At 37.6% G+C, this 18,201-nt stretch overlaps 2 protein-coding genes and 1 non-coding gene across 4 annotated transcripts in view; 2 read left to right on the top strand and 1 right to left on the bottom strand.

Annotated features, from left to right (window-relative positions):
* Pcmt1 (protein-L-isoaspartate (D-aspartate) O-methyltransferase) overlaps positions 1-3,954 on the top strand; it is a 71,719-nt gene extending 67,765 nt beyond the window's left edge. For both annotated transcript variants that reach the window (XM_004645466.2, XM_004645467.2), the window contains exon 8: positions 3,162-3,954. In XM_004645466.2, the coding sequence (XP_004645523.1) occupies positions 3,162-3,174 (13 nt within the window). In that variant the 3' untranslated portion in view covers positions 3,175-3,954. The remainder of the gene's footprint in view (positions 1-3,161) is intronic.
* Positions 3,955-10,482: 6,528 nt separating this feature from the next.
* Positions 10,483-18,201, bottom strand: part of Lrp11 (LDL receptor related protein 11) — a gene marked incomplete at its 5' end in the record, with an annotated part of 56,362 nt that continues 48,643 nt past the window's right edge. Inside the window, one exon of the mRNA XM_012517904.2 lies at positions 10,483-12,294. Within this exon, the coding sequence (XP_012373358.1) occupies positions 12,140-12,294 (155 nt within the window). The remainder of the gene's footprint in view (positions 12,295-18,201) is intronic.
* On the top strand, positions 15,868-15,970 carry LOC111813826. The gene has a single exon (XR_002818983.1). It is a non-coding gene; the product is annotated as a U6 spliceosomal RNA (small nuclear RNA).

Here is an 18,201-nt window from a genome sequence, read left to right as displayed (position 1 = left end):
AAAATACTTTAAAAAAATAAAAAGCTTTCTGTTTTATTTATTTGTGTGTGTGTGTGTGTGTGTGTGTGTGTGGCCAGCTCAGCCCACCGGGGGAGGGGCTGGCTGGCATGTGGTGCTGGGGGATTGAACCGTGGTCCCTGTGCTTAGCTAAGCTTGTTCTAAGTAGGTGCTTTAGACCACTGAGCCATCTCACCAGCTCTATTTAGTACATATATAGCAGGGGTTTTTTGCGGGGGAAGAACACAGGGTCTTGCTAGTAGTGCAGGCTGTCTTTGATTTGAACTATGTATCCCAGTTTAGCCTCACTCATGGTGATCCTCTTGCATTCGTTAGCTCCTTGAGAGTTGGGACTATACCTGTGTGCCGCCATGCCTGGCTTTCTGAAGAATTATTTTTTAGTGGAGAGAACATTTGTTCATGGGGGGGCATTAAGATTTATACAATATCTCTAATGCCTTGCAGCAGATAAATGTTATTTTTAAAAACAGTATGTTGGTTTAGAGTATAACTCTGTAATAGAGTGCTTGCCAAGCATGCATGACAGTCTGGGCTTGATCTCCAGCACTACAGAAAAATAAAAAACCTATCTTTAATTCCTATTTAAAAAGGCACAAGTGAATTTGTTTAGTTTGTGAATAAAGTGCTTGACAAAACTTTTTATGAAAATTAAATTTGATTACACAAATTTAAAACTTCTATGAAAATTGTAATACTGTTAATAGAATATTTTAAGTATTAAAAAGAACTTCAGCTATGCTGTTATGTTGAGCTGTAGGGGACTCAGGTCAACAATTTCTGACATTGCCAGTCAAGCAGAAGACCCAATACTATTATGGGCTACTGGCCTCTTTTAGAATATTTTGCTGAGTTTACACACCTGTAATATTCAAATAACGGAACTTAACAAAAAGGGGATGCAGATGAATGTCCATTGTGTATCTGTGTATTCAAATGGGTAGGATCGATATACAGTTACATTCTGTTAATGAATAGAGGGATTTGTTCTAATGGTGTTTGTAAGTAGGATATCATGTCTGCATCTTGTACAGCAAATAACCACTAGGAATAATGTATGCAATGTGTTAATTATTGAAACTGTCCTACCAGTTTGGTTTGAAACTGTCTCATTGCTATTTGTTTCTCAATAAATTTATGGAAAAAAAAAAAAAGAAAGAAAGAAAAAAAAAATTCCAGAGAAAAGGAAAAAAAAAAAGAAAAGAGAAGTAAAGCCATGCTGTTATGTTGAACTGTAGGGGACTCAGGTCAACAATTTCTGAACTTGCCAGTCAAGTGGAAGACCCAATACTATTATGGGCTACTGGACTCTTTTAGAATATTTTGCTGAGTTCACACACCTATAATATTTAAATGATGGAACTAAAAGAAAAAGGAGATACAGACGAATGTCCATTTTGTATCTGTGTATTCAAAATGGTTAGGATAGATATATAGTCACATTCTCAATGAATAGAGGGATTTGTTGTAATAATGCTTGTAAATAAGATATCATGTCTGCATCTTGTACAGCAAATAACCACTAGGAAGAGAGTATGCAATGTGTTAATTATTGAAACTGTCCTACCAATTTGATTTGAAACTGTCTCATTGCTATTTGTCTCTCAATAAAATTATGGAAAAAAAAGGTAGATCTAAGCCATTACATTTTTAAAGAAAATATTGTTTCTAGGTTTAAAAGTGAGGAAAACAATATATGATCATCTAATAAAGTACTATATGTTTTATTTGTATCTTTAAAATAAAATAAAAAACTACAGTACTGTACTGATAAAGGCAGCTACTTGAGAAGTAATTTTAAAGATATTTTATTACACTATTTACAAAATCAGTGTTTATGGGGGAGCCAAATAGACCACTTACCTGTGAAAAAAAGCTCTTTTCAAATATCCTTTAAAAATTCATTCAAAAATTTTTTTTTTTTTTTTTTTTTTTGCATTTTAGTACAGGATCTACAGGGTCTTACTATGTAGATCTGACTCATAGTGATCTGCCTATGTTCAGCCTCCCAAGAATTGGGATTACAGGCATGCACCACCATGCCCAGTCTCAGTTGCCACCTCAGTGTGTCCCTGGGATGGGGCCAGCACAGCAGGCTGGGGATTGAACCTGCTGCTACATCTGCCTAAGCAGATGCTTTAAAAATTTTTTCATTTTTTTAAGATACAGGATTATAGAATAGTGTTAAAAAACTTCCCCAGTCTCTTCATTCAGAGTTAGAAGTTCTTACCATTTTTCTGCATTTTCTTCCTCCGTTCCTTTCTCCATAGATTTTTCCCTTGAATCATTTGAGACTTAATTGAAAAGATCATGGTTCTTTCTCCCTAAAGTTTAATGATGTTGGAATGTTTAACAGTGTCTTTGTCTGGGCCTGGGGAAATGGCTCAGTGGATGGCAAGCGCAGGGGCCTGAGTTCAATCCCTGGTTCCGCAAAAAAAAAAAAAACAGTGTCTTTGTCACTCATAATGTCTTCAACATGAAGCCGTTAGGCTTTTCTCTCTTTTTTTTTTTTTTTTTTAAGGTTTTAACAGCTTTATGGAGATAGGATTTATATTCCATACAATTTATTTTAGACTACATTTTTATTCCTTCCTTCCTCTCACTGGCAGTTGCTGGTACAGTGCTTCACCTGGCTGAGCGAGTGGTTTCTTTTGGAGTGATAAAACTGCCTTATGAATCAGCTGACAGGTATAACATGCTGACAGGTGATGTTTTCTCCCAGAGTTTGGGTTGAGATTGACCCACTCCACAGTTGATAGACACACTAAGGAAAATAATACTTTTTTGTCCACTTTTGTGAATGTAACTATAAAAAGATCATTTGACTCTACTAAAATCATTTTACAATAAAGTGTTAGCAAGATGATTCTACATCTAGAAGTTACAGTTTTTCTGCATTTTTTTTTTTATCTTGAAAGAAGAAATCTTTGGGAGTAAAAAAATAACAGGTTATTTTAGGTTTCATATTTCATTTTGGAGTAGCATGAAAGACTTCCATTTTTGCTTTGATTTGCAATTGTTTGTGCTTTAATTTCTTTTAATATATTGCTTGGGGCTCATTGCATTTTTACTGGCTTAAACATTGTATGTAAACTAATAGATTTTGTAGTATGTAGCATTCATATTTTTCTCTTTTCTTTTTCCAGGGACGAGCTGTAAAAGCAACATCAGCTTGACCAGTCTATAATATTGCAGTGGATTGCTCATCTTGGTCCCTAAAGCTCTTTGAAAACCAACAGCATCACAGCTTGTTTTGGACTTTGTTACACTATTATTTTCAGCATGAAAATGTGTGGTTTTATAGGGTTTTCTAATTCTTTAGAGAGGCACAGAACCAAATTGGTGGAGGAAGGATGTAAAGTATAAATTTCTATATGATTACTTTAACATGCCCACATTTTACTTTAAAATATTAAAAGAAGGGGTTCTGCAAAATGGAAACATTAATTTGTGAATTGATTTTGAGGAGTGCTTTTTCTTTTCTTGGATATTTAATTCTTCCAGTATAAATTTACCGGGTCTTTTGTGCATCAGATAATACCACCATTTACAAGTTAAGACTCTTGGTATTTGGTTATCTATTAGATACTACTAAGAATATAGAGATGAGCTTTCTTTTTAAAGCTTTTGATGTGATGTCATAGAATAGCATGTTGTAGATACAATCAGCTGCTTTGTTACCTTAAAAGTAGGTATTTGTAAATATTGAAACTTAAGATGGCAGTTGATGTCCAATAAACACTCAGCTGTTCATATTGGACATAACTGACATAGTTCTTCCTTTCTCTAAAAATGATAGGAGACTTGTAGCTCACTATTATTTTTTGTTTCTAGTTTGCTGCTGATAATGTATATGAATCTAACATGCCGTATAAGCTGTGTGGTAGTTACTGCACAGTTTATGCAGTACTGCTTTGCCAAATAAAGTTAAAAGCAAAAAAAGTATTGGGTGGTGTTTGAATCTAGATGAAAGACCAGCAGGTCTACCAGATCAAGAATGCTAAGATCACAGAGGAACAGTTGTTTTTTCTACTGCTCCTTTGTGAAATCTGAGCAGTTAAATATTGTTAATTCACTTAGACAGTGGCTACATTTCTTCAGGGCAAGGACTGTATTTCATTCACCAGTTTTGTCTGCTTATTCCAGGGCTTATCATTTAGTACAAGTAATGCTGAATGAGTGAGTGGATAATTGAATTAATGTCAAAGCAGAACACGACTGAGGATAAACATACCCAAACCCATCTCTCATATATTTATAATATATAATAAATGTGTGTGTGTGTGTGTGTGTGTGTGTGTGTGTTTTGAAGAAAGCAACGGCACTTTTGGATCTTACGTAAATCTTGTGGTTGTATACATTTTGTAAGAAGGTAGCTTTTTTCTAATGGTTGTAGAACTTGAGGAAATAATAGAAGCTATAAAAAGAACAGAACTTGTACTGGCAAAGCCATTCTAAAGCTGGGGACAAGTCTTCATAATTCTGTCAGGGAAATCTTTACTGAGCATGTGACACATTTCCCACTTTTAAATATCTGTTCTTTAAAGGAAGGGTCTATAGCATGTTCAGGGTCTCACTACTAGATCAGATTCATAGTGATCCGTGCAGGAGCTTTAATCCACCGAGCTATTTGGCCAGCCTTAAGTGTCTTTCCTTGAATAATGTCTTAGACATATTAGTATTATTGGGTGCTTAAAACTTAAAATTTGATTTTTAAATTTTTTTTTTTTGCCTGAGATGGGAGTTCAGGCTAGTCTTGCACTCCTTTTGTATCCCAGACTGGTCTTGAACTCTCAGTGATCCTCCTACCTCAGCCTCCCGAGTGCTGGGATTACAGGTGTGTGTCACTAGCTTCAGTTTGCTTTTATTGCTTCTGAATCCCAGTCATTAATCTGTGCCTAGGACTCTTGTCATTGAGGTGTTTGCAAAGATCAAATGTTTTTCTTTTCAGGTCATATGTTCTTTAGATTTAAAATTTGTCCACTAGTCTGAGTCCTTCCTAGCTATTACCAGCATTTTATTGTAATGTAATAGTTTTTAGGGATAGAAAACGGCACTCTAGGAGTCTACAGTCTAGATGATGAACCAGTTTATAGGTATAAGACAAACTGTCACTTGATGGCACAAAAAATGCTATACTTCCAATTCAAACAGTTTTTAACCATTACTTTCGGATGTTACACTTTTTTTTTTTTTTAAAGACAGTTCTCACTCTGATTTAGTCTGCCTTTTAACTTAACTATACATTCCAAGCTGGCCTTGAACTCCTGACAGTCTTGGTGCCTCAGCCTCCCAAGTGCTTGGTAGATGTTACATTTTCATGAATTAAAATTTTAAGATGCTAAACAAACAGGATGAAGTTTTAGGGAGCACCACCAGTTGAATAAAGATCATAATAATGGATTTTAGTTTAAATGAACTTTTTAAAAAACCTGAATTTATGTAAGTGTAAGTTAAGATAAATATTACATTAATCTTTAGTATTCATAATTTTTTATTTTTGGGGTCTTTTTGAGATAGTTTTACTTTGCAGTTCAGGCTGATCTTAAATTCACTTTGTAGCCTAGACAGGTCTCAAACTTCAGCAATCCTCCTTCCTCAGCCTGCCGAGTGCTGGGATGACAAATGTGTATCACCATGTGCAGCAGTATTCATAACTTCTAAAATGTTTTAACATTTCTTTTTTTTTTTTTTTCTGAAGAGAAATTATTTGTTTATATAGTAAGGGTGACAGTGAAAATACTTCAAAAAGTCCCAGTATAGTGAATCTGTTGAAACAAGATATTTTATGTACATTGGGTCTTATTAAATGCCAAATATAATTGTCAAAACCACTTATATAGGGGCTGGTGAGATGGCTCAGTGGTCTAAAGCACCTACTTAGATACAAGCTTAGCAAAGCACAGGGACTGTGTTTCCATCCCCCAGGACCACATGCCAGCTAGCCCTGCCCCCTGGTGAGCTGGCCACACACACACACACACACACACGCACGCACGCACACGCACACACACACAAATAAATATATAAATAAAATTTAAAAAAAAAAAATTGAAGGAAGGGGCTTAGGGAGATAACTCAGCCACATCAGCACTTGCCTGACAAGTACAAGATCCTGAGTTCAATCCCCCAGCACCACATGCCAGCCAGCCCCGCCCCCTGGTGGGCTGAGCTGGCCACACACACACACACAATTTAAAACAAAAAAACCCTACTTATATAATAAGCTTTAGTTGAGAATATCAGTTTCTGCTGTGGGTTTCAATTCTTTCCCAACCAATCATACTGAAAATGACACTTCACTAGATTCTTTTAATATAGACAAATTCTTAGTAATCTAATAGTCATGAAATCTTTGAGGCTATTCTTGGTGTGCAATTTTCAGCCAGAATAACCTCATAGGGCTTTTTTGGTTTATTTGTTGTTGCTTGACTAGAGAGACAGATGATTCTGGTTTTCAGCTGAATGTTAAAGTTCCAGTAGTTTGGTTTGGCACTAAAAGAACTCACATGAGTATAGTAACTTGAGCACTAATATTATGAACAAATATGTGATTTTTCCAAATGTTCAAAATGGGCCAATAATTTATTTTCTCTTAAGTGCCAAAATTTTTGCAGCATATAAATAATTTTCAATGTACTGTGTTCTTAGTGAACTGTGTTCACTAAAACAAATTAGCTCTGATGGATCTCAGTTGTATTTTTGATTTTTTTCCTACCATACTTAGTATCAGTGGAAGTGTCTCTTTTGATAAACACTGGTGGCCCAAGGAACTTTGTGTTTGCATACTGTAATATATAATAACAAGGAAGTCAAGTCAAATTTATCTGTAAATCTTCTAATATTGCTGTCAAGAAAACCTGCTGGTTCCCCATATTGAACTTTGTCTTTTACCTTTTTGTGTTTGGGTGAGGACTCTTTGAAATGGCTCCTTGCTTGGTAGGAAAGAAAACAGTAGTATCTGTTACACCATTCAGTTTCCACATGCTTTAGTGTACTTGGGCCAGTGAATTGCTGGGGCCTTCGATGCCTGTCTGTGTCCCTCATTTTTTTTTTTTTTTGGTCTTCTTTCAGCATGAAGGGACATTCAAGGGCTGCTAAATAATTCATTCTTCACTTAACCATCAGTTTTGCCCCGAAGGGTAAGGTTGGTACTACTGAGGACATTTTGGTGTAAGGACATTTGAGGTGTGAGAAGGCAGAATCTAGGGGCTTGGTGAATGGAGGGCATTCATATTTGAATTCAGCACCCTAAGCACTTTTTATATTTCTCAAAGGATATCTTAAGGAATAGTTTATTTTGCTGTCACTTTGGTTTTGTAAGCCTTACCACTATGCTAAGTGGAATTTGATTATTTAGGGTTTTTTTTTCCCCTCCCACGGTAGTTAATCATCCTGTCATTTTACCTAGAAATTAATTATAGATCACAAACTGCAGAATTTCCATATAAAGACTAGAATGTAGATTTTAAATTAGTTGTACAAAGAATATTTTCTCAAGGAGAAAGGCCTGCCTTTCTTTAGGATCCTGGTTCTGAAGAACAAGTAGGAAGATGGACAATATCATTAGATAAATTAGTCCAGAAAGTTACAGGTAGGCCTTTTCAGTGACAGATTTCTGAGACAGGCCTCAGATTGGATAGCTCATGATTTTTTTCTTTTGTATACAGATCTTGAAATAATAAATACCTTTCGAAATTCTCCAATCTCTCATCTATAGGAATGTTGTTTAAGAAGACTTGATTTATTTGCAATTTTTGGTTTTAAATCATATGAAATGATCATGAAAATGAGAATACTTTTTTTTTTTTGGTATTTTTAGAGAAGGGTCTACATCCTGTTCAGGGTCTCACTATTAGATTTGACTTGTTTACAGCCACCTGTTTACAGCCTCCCAAGAGCTGGGATTATAAACACATGCCACCATGCCCAGTCTCAATCGCTGGTCTCAGGCACCCCAGGGACGGGGCCAGCACGGCAGGCCCTGGGATCAACCCTCTGGCTCTTAGGTGCTTTAATCCGCTGAGCTATTTGGCCGGCCCAAGAATACTTTTTTAAAAAAGGCTTTGTACTTAACACAGTTTTTCCTAAGCTTTGTTGTATTTTTATATTAAAACTTGTTTAGAAGCTAGGAATGGTGGTACATACCTGTAATCTCAGCATTCAGGTGGTTGAGGCAGGATAATTGTCCCAAGTTTGAGGCCAGCTCAGGCCTAGTGAGGTCAAGGCCAGGCTGAACCACATAGCAAGTCCCTGACACACCCCTCCAGTTAAAACTCCTTTTAGTTTCCTGAGGTAGTTTTTTTTTTTCCCCTTCTCTTTTGGTCTTTTTGAGACAGGGCCTCGCTATGCAGTTCACTTGCTATGCAGTTCAGGCTTGCTTTGAGCTGACTTTGTAGCCCAGGCTGTTCTTGAACTCAGAACAATCCTCCTGCCTAGCCTCCTGAGTGCATGTGCCACCACAGCCTGGTTTCCTGAATTGAACTTTATGGACAGATCTTACGTTCTGTCCATAAAGTTAAACATTGAAGTAATATATATTGATTTTTCTACTTTGCAGTATCATGACATAATTTCAGAATTAAAATATCTAGAAATGAAAACATTTATATCTATATAAAGCAAATGTAGCAGGTGGCTTAGTTTTTACTGTTTAGTCCATCCCTGCAAACAGCTTTGGGATATCTAAATTATTTTCACAAAACTTAATTTTCATAATTGGTTCCACATTTAGCTGATGACTAAGAGTTTAGCTATAGCAGCTAAAGAAGTTAGCTATTTATATCTGTGGAATCCTATGATCTAGTAGGACAAAAGAACTGGGAAAATGGAGCCAACAGCCAACTAGAAAATATACAAGACAGGTACTTTAGATGCAGTGAGATAAGCACAGTTATGAGCATCAGACAGCCTTTTCCATTTTATGTTGAGCTTAAGCAATTGCTTGAAGGTTTCCATTTTAATTCCCCCCCAAAATGTAGAAAACTTGGAAATCCAGGAAATAAATGATTGCACTAGGAAGAAAGTGGACTCTGCTAGGAAGGAATTGGTGTACTGTAGTCCAAAAAGAAGGCACACAAAAACTTACACTTGTTTGAGGATGATAAAATTCAGTTGTGACTCCTATCACAGAAGCTCAGGCTCAGATGCTTTTATTTGGGGGCAGCATTAACATGCTACATTACTGAGAGAACATCTAAAGGGAAGGACTGCCTGTGTGGCATGGCACAGAACGTGTGCTATATATACCAGGAGAAATCAACCTGAAGTCATCAAGGTCTGCCTCGAACAGCCAAACTGCGGGACACCAGAAATAATGCACATGTATATTTGAGTTGTGGGAAACAAAAAACAAAATAGTTATTTTTGTTGACTGAGAGGTGCTTATCATAGGCAGCTGTGGGGCCAAATCACAGGCTTTGAAAAGCCACTGGAAGAGACATTATTTCCTATGGAAGAGGCCATATTTAGCACTTAGGTGATGTAAAACGTTTTTGAGGAAGGTTTAAAGGAATTAGCCATTGGCTGCTTGTACTGATGATGAAAAGTAAGTTTTAAGTTTTCAGAAAGATGGTGACTGGGCCTTTAGAAGATGTAAAAACCAAGAACATGTTTGAGAGGTAAAATTTTAGACCATAGTTACCTTTAAAATTGTTTTTACACTGCCTTAGATGTGAATTCCTTAAGTCATATAATCACAGGTAAAATAGCTATTAATAGTCCCAGGCCAGGTGTAGCTCAGTGGGAGAGTGCTTATGTAGTGGGTGCAAGGCCCTGGGTTCAGTCTACAAGAAACATCACACTCTGTCTCTCTCTCCATTTAATATACTTTGTAGAAACTGATTCTCTTCTAATATGTTCTATATAGCCTTAGGCAAGCCTGTTTTCTCAAATTCTCATATTCTGAAAAATAGAGCTGGCATGATGAAATCTAAATAATACAGTAGCAGCTCAGTCAATAACTTACAGTTTTATGGTAAAATATTTTTAAAAGGCTTAATAACATACAAGGGCCAGCCAAATAGTTTAGTGGATTAAAGCACCTGCAAGCAGGCACAGGGGCCAGGGGTTTGATCCCTGGGCCTGCTGTGCTGACCCTGCCCCTAGGGCACGCTGAGACAGCAATTGAGACTGGGTGTGGTAGTGCCCGCCTGTAATCCCAGTTCTTGGGAGGCTGTAAATAGGTGGATCACTATGAGTCTGATCTAGTAGTGCGTCCCTGAATACCCTGTAGGCCCTTCCCTAAAATTAAAAAAGAATAAAATAGAATTTATTAAAGGAATGCATTTGTATTCACAAGGGTCAACTTTTCCCAAGTATTTCAACACCATAGCAATACTAAGTTCTGTTTAATTTCTTCATGTATAAATGATGTGCTGAAAGATGCATGCCTTATCAATTTTTATTTTATTGGATATGGCTATAAGTGACATTCTTCTATATAAAAACTCACCGCACAATATCACATAGAGTACAAACATCGTAAATTTATTCATACCCTTGATTTTGCTTAAACTGCCATTGAGAAATTTAAATAATTGCTCAATTCTAAAAAACAAAATGCTAGAATTTCTCAGGAAAAAGACAATTTCTTTGTTTTCTAGAACTTTCCACTTGTCAATGTTGATATATTCCCCCACCCAATTAACCATCTACTTCAGTTTCAATCTAAAAATAAACTACACTCTAGAGTGTTTTTCAAGTGTTTAAAAAAATTTGCTCTTTAAGGTAAAAAGCAAGAGTACAAATAGGAACATCATGTAAGGATAGATGATACCACACTACACATTCCTCTTAGAATAACTTCTAGGATGTATACATTCTGGCTTTAAGATATAATGGGAACAAGTTACCTTTTAAATGCTTACAAATTTAAAAGAGAAGATACAAGCTAGATGTCAGATATCAATTTGTGCAAAATTGCTCTGCTCTGGAAATACATAAGCCTGGCAGTAAATGATTGTACATTAAAACTTTGTGGAGTGAATACTAGGGATCAAAGTCAGGGTCTTCCCACTGAACTACATCCCCAGCTCTTTTTATTTATTTTGGGACAGGGCCTCACTAAGTTGCCTAGGTGAGACTCAAACTTGGGATCTTCCTGCCTCAGCCTCCCACAGTATTGAGATTCTAGCAATGTGCTCACGGCTGGCTGTTAAGACATTTTATAGCATTAAAAAGTATTACAAAAAATCTGACTGACTCCATTAGCATGAAGGATCTGCTGATACTTAAATATGGTACCAGTTTTATAAAAGCAGTGTGCAGAAATCCACTTGATATTCTGCTGTAGAATTTGCATTTTTCTTTTTATTAACAAAGAATAATATTGAAATCTGATGATTACATAAATAAGCTTCTTGTTCTGGACCATGAAGCGGTGCTGACCAGCTGTAACAGTATTAACTGTCCTTACTCTGCCCTCAGTTCAGTTGCTGTTAAAATTTTTGCCCCACCATATTCCCTGCTTCCCATCTCACTATCTTAGGACTGTTCCTAACCCAAAATTTGTTTTTTATTTTCTCCAAAGATCCATGATATCAGAAGCACTGGAAAGAACCCACATTCCTGTCCCCTGAGGTGTCACTGGTCTGCTGAGAAGGCTTACAATTTATATACACCTACCGTAGGTGGCATTTTATTGAAAGGGTAAGCTCACTTGAAAGGGTAAATCCACTGTCAAACAGGTTTTGGAGGAGAAAATAACAGAAGAACACTGGAGGTGAAAAGAAAACGGCTACAGAATGAGGCGAAGCCAGCCTCAAGTGGCCCAGTCCTGCAAGGGGCCAGTGTTGGCTTCTCCAAAGAGAAGGACAAGTGCCACTATCCCAAGGCAAATTTTGACACGCTGCTTCTTTAAATCTCAGCTAACTACCAGGGATAGTGGTAGTTATCAGAACCAGATTGGTAGATGTCTTTAATCACATGAATTCCTCCATGAATTTCAAGGTATTATACATACTTTCTAAGGAAAGTCTTTCTACAACAAAGACAAAGGTTTGCAATTTGAAGATTTTAACTTCTAGCCCCGTTAAAAATAAAAGGTTATAAATTCCACAACTTAATATAAGAATAAATTATAAGCAAAACATGTCCTTGCCACAAGCTGTTTAAGTTATATTTACTACAGATACATCCCATTTATGAGGTAGTCAGATTCCTCAGATGTAATGGGACGGGCTTTCTTAAGTTTCTGTTTCACCAGTCGCAGTCGGCAGGCAACCATGAGAAGGAGCAAAGCAGTGATGGCCAAACCCAAAGCCAAGGGCAGCACGGCACCTGTGAAAGGTTAGACATAAGCAGGGTAGGTCAGTGACAGCTAGTGTTTGCTACATAATAAGCACTTTGTGTGTACTTTTTTTTTTTTTTTTTTTTGGTCTTTTTGAGACAGGGGTCTCACTTACACAGCTTAGGCTGGTGTTGAGCTCCCTTTATAGCCCAGGTTGGTCTTGAACTCAAAATCCTCCTGTCTCAGCCTGTCAAGTGCTGGGATTACAGGTGTGTGCCACCATGCCTGGCTTCACTTTGTATACACTCTTTTAACCTGTACAATTCAACATGGTACTATCATTGCCACTATTTCAGATTAAGGTGGAAAAAGGTTAAGTAATTGACCTAAAATTATTCCTTGTATGTCGTAGGTTTAGCTTTCCAACCCGGAGCTCTTCAAAGCTAAATTCTGAGGGCTGTCAGCAGATTAAATAGCTCAGCAGATTAAAGCACCTGCAACCAGGTGTAGGGGCTGGGAGTTCAATCCCTGGACCTGTGGTGCTGGCCCCGCCCCCTGGGTGCACTGAGAGGGCATTTGAGACTGGGCGTGGTGGCGCACACCTGTAATCCGAGCTCTTGGGAGGCTGTAAACAGGAGGATCACTACAAGTCCAATCTATTAGTAGTGAGACCCTGAACATCCTGTAGACCCTTCCCTAAAGCACACACACACACACACACACACACACACACACACAAGGGGTTAGACTAAGTTAATTGAATAAACTTTCATTAAAAAAAACCCCAAGAATTCTGTACCAGGTTTCCAAAAAATTTGTTTGGTATCAGTGGTTACAAATGTTACAATGAACAACATAATTACCCTTGTGTTCAACTGTACCAATCTGACCATTGGAAATTTTTTCACTGTAGTCATAGATTATATTTATAGATTCATAAGTGATCATTATCTGTCAAGTATGAACTCCTGAGTTCAGGGATCTGGTTAGAGCAGAAGAAATTTGTCTTTTCTAAATCCAGGGACACTAATTTCATACAGTAGAATCTGTTGAAAACTAAATATGTGGGTATAACTCTGGCTATGTAACTTTGATAAAGAAAACATTTCTTAGGGCTGGGGAGATAGCTCAGTAAAATAAGTGCTTGCCTGGCAAGCCCAAGGGCCTGAGTTCAATCCCTGGTTCTACAAAAAATAAAAATAAATAAATAAATTCTTTTTTTCTCTGTGGGGTTGGTGCTAAACATGCCGCTAGAAGCACACTTTAGAGGCTCCCGGAGTCTGTAAGAGGCACCAAGATGCCCTAGATCAGTCTCCTGATCAAGCTCAGCACGTTCTATTTTTAGTCTGATCTACTCTGTAGTGAGGCCAGGTCTGGAGATGACCTGGTAGGTCTATTTTTAGCGGCATGGCTTACCAGCTGGTGGAACTGGAGGTGCAAACATCCCACTGTGTAAACTGACTCGGTAACATTTCCTTTTGTTCATTTATTCATTTGTTTTGCATTAAGTAACAGTCACTTATGTGTCAGACATTGAGTGTAGGAGCAGCAATCAAAGATAGTAAAAACATTTTTTGTGAAATACATAAATAAGACCCCCAAAAGGAAAAGCTGATACAAATAGTGCCAGGTCTAAATCACAGGAGGAGGAGGGAGATGGCTCAGTAGAATAAGCACAACAAGGGTCTGAGTTCAATCCCTGGTTCCGAAAAAAAAAAAAAAAAAGTCACTGAACTCTCACAACAACCACAAATTAGTATACTATAGTACTCATTTTGCAAATAAGGGAATGAAGGCAGCAGAATCAAGTGACTTGCCTAATACTATAGTATGAATTGTGGGTGAGGACCACCCCAGGCAGGGCAACTCCAGAGCTTGTGCTCTTAGCCACTATAGTGTGCTTTGCCAACAGGGAAAGGAGACTTTCTGAATGACTTAGAATCCAGCAGTTAGGCATTTAACACATTCACAACAGAGCAGTAATGCATATGTCTTGCTGCCAGGTGGTTAACCACTGGCGGTATATGCATGATGTCCCATTAGACAGCTCTTTACTGATTTTATTAGTAAAAAGACTAAGAAAAGTTATTAGATCTCTATTACCAATGGTGCAAGCTGCCTGATGGGAGAGTCATACATCTACCACTGGTGGTTCAAGCCAGCAAAAATGTGTTAAATGAAACATAATGCAATGAAATATTAGTTACTATGACAGAATTACATATGGGGTACAGATGTGAAAAGGAGTGGTCCATTTGTCTGGTTGGTAAGATTTTTTTCTGGAGTGGCTTAATTTTATGATGGACCTTGTTTTGGGTGGGTAAGGAGGTCGTTTTTTAAAAATCATTTTCACAATAATATGCTTACAAACAATCCAGATGGATTTTTCACCTAGGCTCTTGGGAGACTTTAGCATAAAGGGGCTATCTACAGCCATGAAAGTAAGTGAAGTTGCCAGAGAAAGGAAGAAAGGGGAGCCAGAAGCAAGGTCTTGGGAACACTATGGTACAGACAAAAGAGAGAATTGGAAGACAGGTCAGAGCAATACTAGAACAACTGAAGAAGGGTAGGGTAGTAGAAGCCAAGGGAAAAGACAAGCCCACAAAGAAAGGGCTCTGCAGCATCAGATGCTAACAGAGGTCACACAGAAGGAAGTGTGGAGAGCTCGCGAGATTTAGCAAATAGCAACTTATTTACAGAACACTGAAGACTAGGACTATTTCTTTTTTTTTTAACACTGAGAGCTGAATTTGACTGCAGCCATCAGAGGAGTGAGCCAGTGGAAAAGCAGATTAAAACCTGTACAGAATTAATAGATGACGGAGAAATGTTCCTGAGGGAATAAGAGATTATGTGAAGACTGGGAAGGAATGGCCTCAGAAAAGGACATCTGCGCCTGCAGTGCTAGAGGAAAGGAAGCAAGGGTGTGTGCTAGCAGGCACATCTGTGTGTGGATGTGTAGCTAAGGAAGTTCACTCAGGAATGCCTTGATTTCCTGGTCCTAAAACTGGCCTCAAGGGACCGGGGAGATAGCTCAGTAAAATAAGTGCTTGCCTGGCAAGCGCAAGGGCCTGAGTTCAATCCCTGGTTCTACCAAAAAAATAAATAAATAAAATAAAACTGGCCTCAGGAGTCTGAGAGAAGCCTCTTGAAGACATGAGGACTTGGATTTGGTTATATACACACGTGTAAGACAGTTGTAGAAACCCAGGTAAATCCGAACAAGAGCTTGAGAACAGTCCTGTGTCTGAGTGCAGAGGTGGGGAGGTAGAAGTTGCTTTAGTGACTGTTAGGTATCACTACTGGAATGAAGCTAGTGTTCCCCTAGAGAATTATGAAAGCTAAGAATCTGTGATAAACTCACGCCTAAAAAAATTTTGTGGAGTTGTTTTGAGACAGGATTAAACTCACTATGTAACCCCAGCTAGCCTTGAACTTGTGACGCTCCTGCCTTTGCCTCCTAAATTCTGGGATTATGGCGTGTAACACCATGCCTAGTTAATGCCTAGAATTTTTATCCTGTATTTTGGGTTTTTTTAATCTAGAATTTTTCTTTTAGAGTTTTCTCATATATTCCACACACATCACCTCTCTAGAGGTGACAAGAATCACTGCTTTCATACTTGCTTCAGTAGCACATATACTAAAATTGGAATGATACAGAAAAGATTAGTATGGCCCCCGCCAAAGGATGACGTATAGTCATGGAACATTCCATACTTTCTTTTCTGTATGCTATTGTCTGGGTTATCTTTGTGTCATTAACAATACTTTGGTCCCATTCCTAGATAACTGGATGCTAGGCCAATTATACTACATCTTCCCTTCTCAGATTAACAGAGAGCACTAAATCTCGAGAGCACTGAACACCCAGAGTGTATCACTGAAAAGCACATGCAAATAATTAAATAGGTCTCTATACCAGCAGCAAAGTCTTTCCACTATAATTGATCCACAAACCTCATCATGCACACACACACATGAACACACACATGAACACACACAACAAAGCACTTGGGAAGACAATAAAATGATTCAAAAACTTACAACACTCCCAAAGCAAATGCATGGCATATGAATGAGAAGGGAATCAAAAGCTTACAGCTGAATTATTGGATGTGATAAAAGAGGAGATAATAAACATCACTAAAGTGCTTGGTAAGCTCTAAGAAGATATAACTAAACACATAATGGACTTAACAAAACAGTTTATGGAAGACACTAATAAACAGCTAGCTGAGCTAAACGAAATGATATAAATCATGAACGGTCAGTTTAGCAAAGATTAGAGTTTATGAAAAGGTAGTAAACAGAAATCCAGGAGATTACAAATTCTACTTAAGTATGGGCAACTGAAGTGATACGTTGGAGGACAAGTGTCAGAAGTAGAAGACAGGCCTGATGCAGTGACTATATACTGAAATATACCCGAAAACCAACTAAACATAAAAAAATGGATCCAATAACTGCTAGATGGCACAAAAAAGACTAAGTTTAATTAGAGTAAGTGAAAAATGAGAAGACAGCATGAGGGACATAAAAAACCTGTTTACAGAAATAGTAGCAGAAAACTTTCCAAATATGGGGAAAGAATTAAACATACAGAAAAGTGAGGCATATAGAACCCCAAATAATCTTCCTACTGAGAGAAAAGCACATCAAAACAACAGTGAGATTCCATCTGACTCCAGAAAGAATCACTATTATCAATAAAGCTATTAAGAACAAAAGGTCAGAGAAACTGCAAGGAAAATGGAACCCTTCTACACTCTTGGTGACAATGTACACTTGTACAAATCCTATGAAATCAGTATGGATATTCTCAGAAAGCTAAAAATATAGTGAAACTCTGTGTCAAAAAATATTCACCCCCCATGTAAAAAACTAAAACTAGAAATTCCAATTAATCCAGCTACTCCTCTTCTAGGTATCTTTCTGAGTTAAAGACATCATATTACAGTGGTACCTGCCTACAGTGGTACTTATACCAGCATGGTTCATAACACTAACTCTTAGAAGCAGATAACTGGAGTCCTTCAACTTCAGTGCTTGGAAAGACATTTTGGGGCTGCATTAGGAAGAATCATTGAAAAGCTCATATGACCGCAGTGTGCAAGAAAGGGAGAGATCTCAATAACTGAGCAAGTACTTCCTCTTGATACTGATGTACCAGTCTATAGTGATCATTTGGAAAGTCCTGAATGTTCTATAAAAGAGTTCATTACCCATATGGGCTTAATTATAGAGCAGGAGGGAGTGATCCCATGTAAGACATCATGGTCTTCCATTTGAAGGAAACATGTAAGTAGGGTTGGCCACAATAAAATTGCTGAGGTAAATATAAAACAAGAGAAATTCTCATAGAATGCAAAGGAAAAGGCTAAAGAAATTAAGAAAGAAGAGAAAAAGATGTAAAGGACCTGTCTAAGAGATACAAATTAAGGTAATAAAAATACCTGAAACAGAGGACAAGGCAAAATGAAGCTGAAACAATAAAGGAACTAATTGAAAAAAGCTTTCCAGAGTTGAAGAATGAAGTAGCCCCGCAAATGAGAAGGTTCATGGGGTATCTTTGAATTTTAACAAGAAAAAAAGCAACACCTAGATATATCCTTGGGACTTTTTAAATTTCAAGGATTTGCACAGAGAAAGCAGGTTACCTATAAAGGGGCAAAAGTCAGACTGATCTCAGATTTTTCTCTTGTAATTCTAAATGCCAGATGACAATGGAACATCTACAGTTTTAAGAGAAAATAATTTTGAACCAAAAATTATATTCTCTGCCAAGTTTAATGTTTGTGTATGAAGGCAACTGGAAAACACTCTCAGATACTAGGAGTTAAGAAAATATGTAGATGGGGCTGGTGAGATGGCTCAGTGGTCTAAAGCACCTACTTAAAACAAGCTTAGCAAAGCACAGGGACCACGGTTCAATCCCCCAGCACCACATGCCAGCC

The sequence above is a fragment of the Octodon degus genome, unplaced genomic scaffold, assembly GCF_000260255.1.
Source record: "Octodon degus isolate 3935 unplaced genomic scaffold, OctDeg1.0 scaffold00229, whole genome shotgun sequence".
Taxonomy (NCBI): domain Eukaryota; kingdom Metazoa; phylum Chordata; class Mammalia; order Rodentia; family Octodontidae; genus Octodon; species Octodon degus.
The sequence above is the reverse complement of the archived record's forward strand: the minus strand, read 5'-3'. Positions and strand labels throughout refer to the sequence as shown.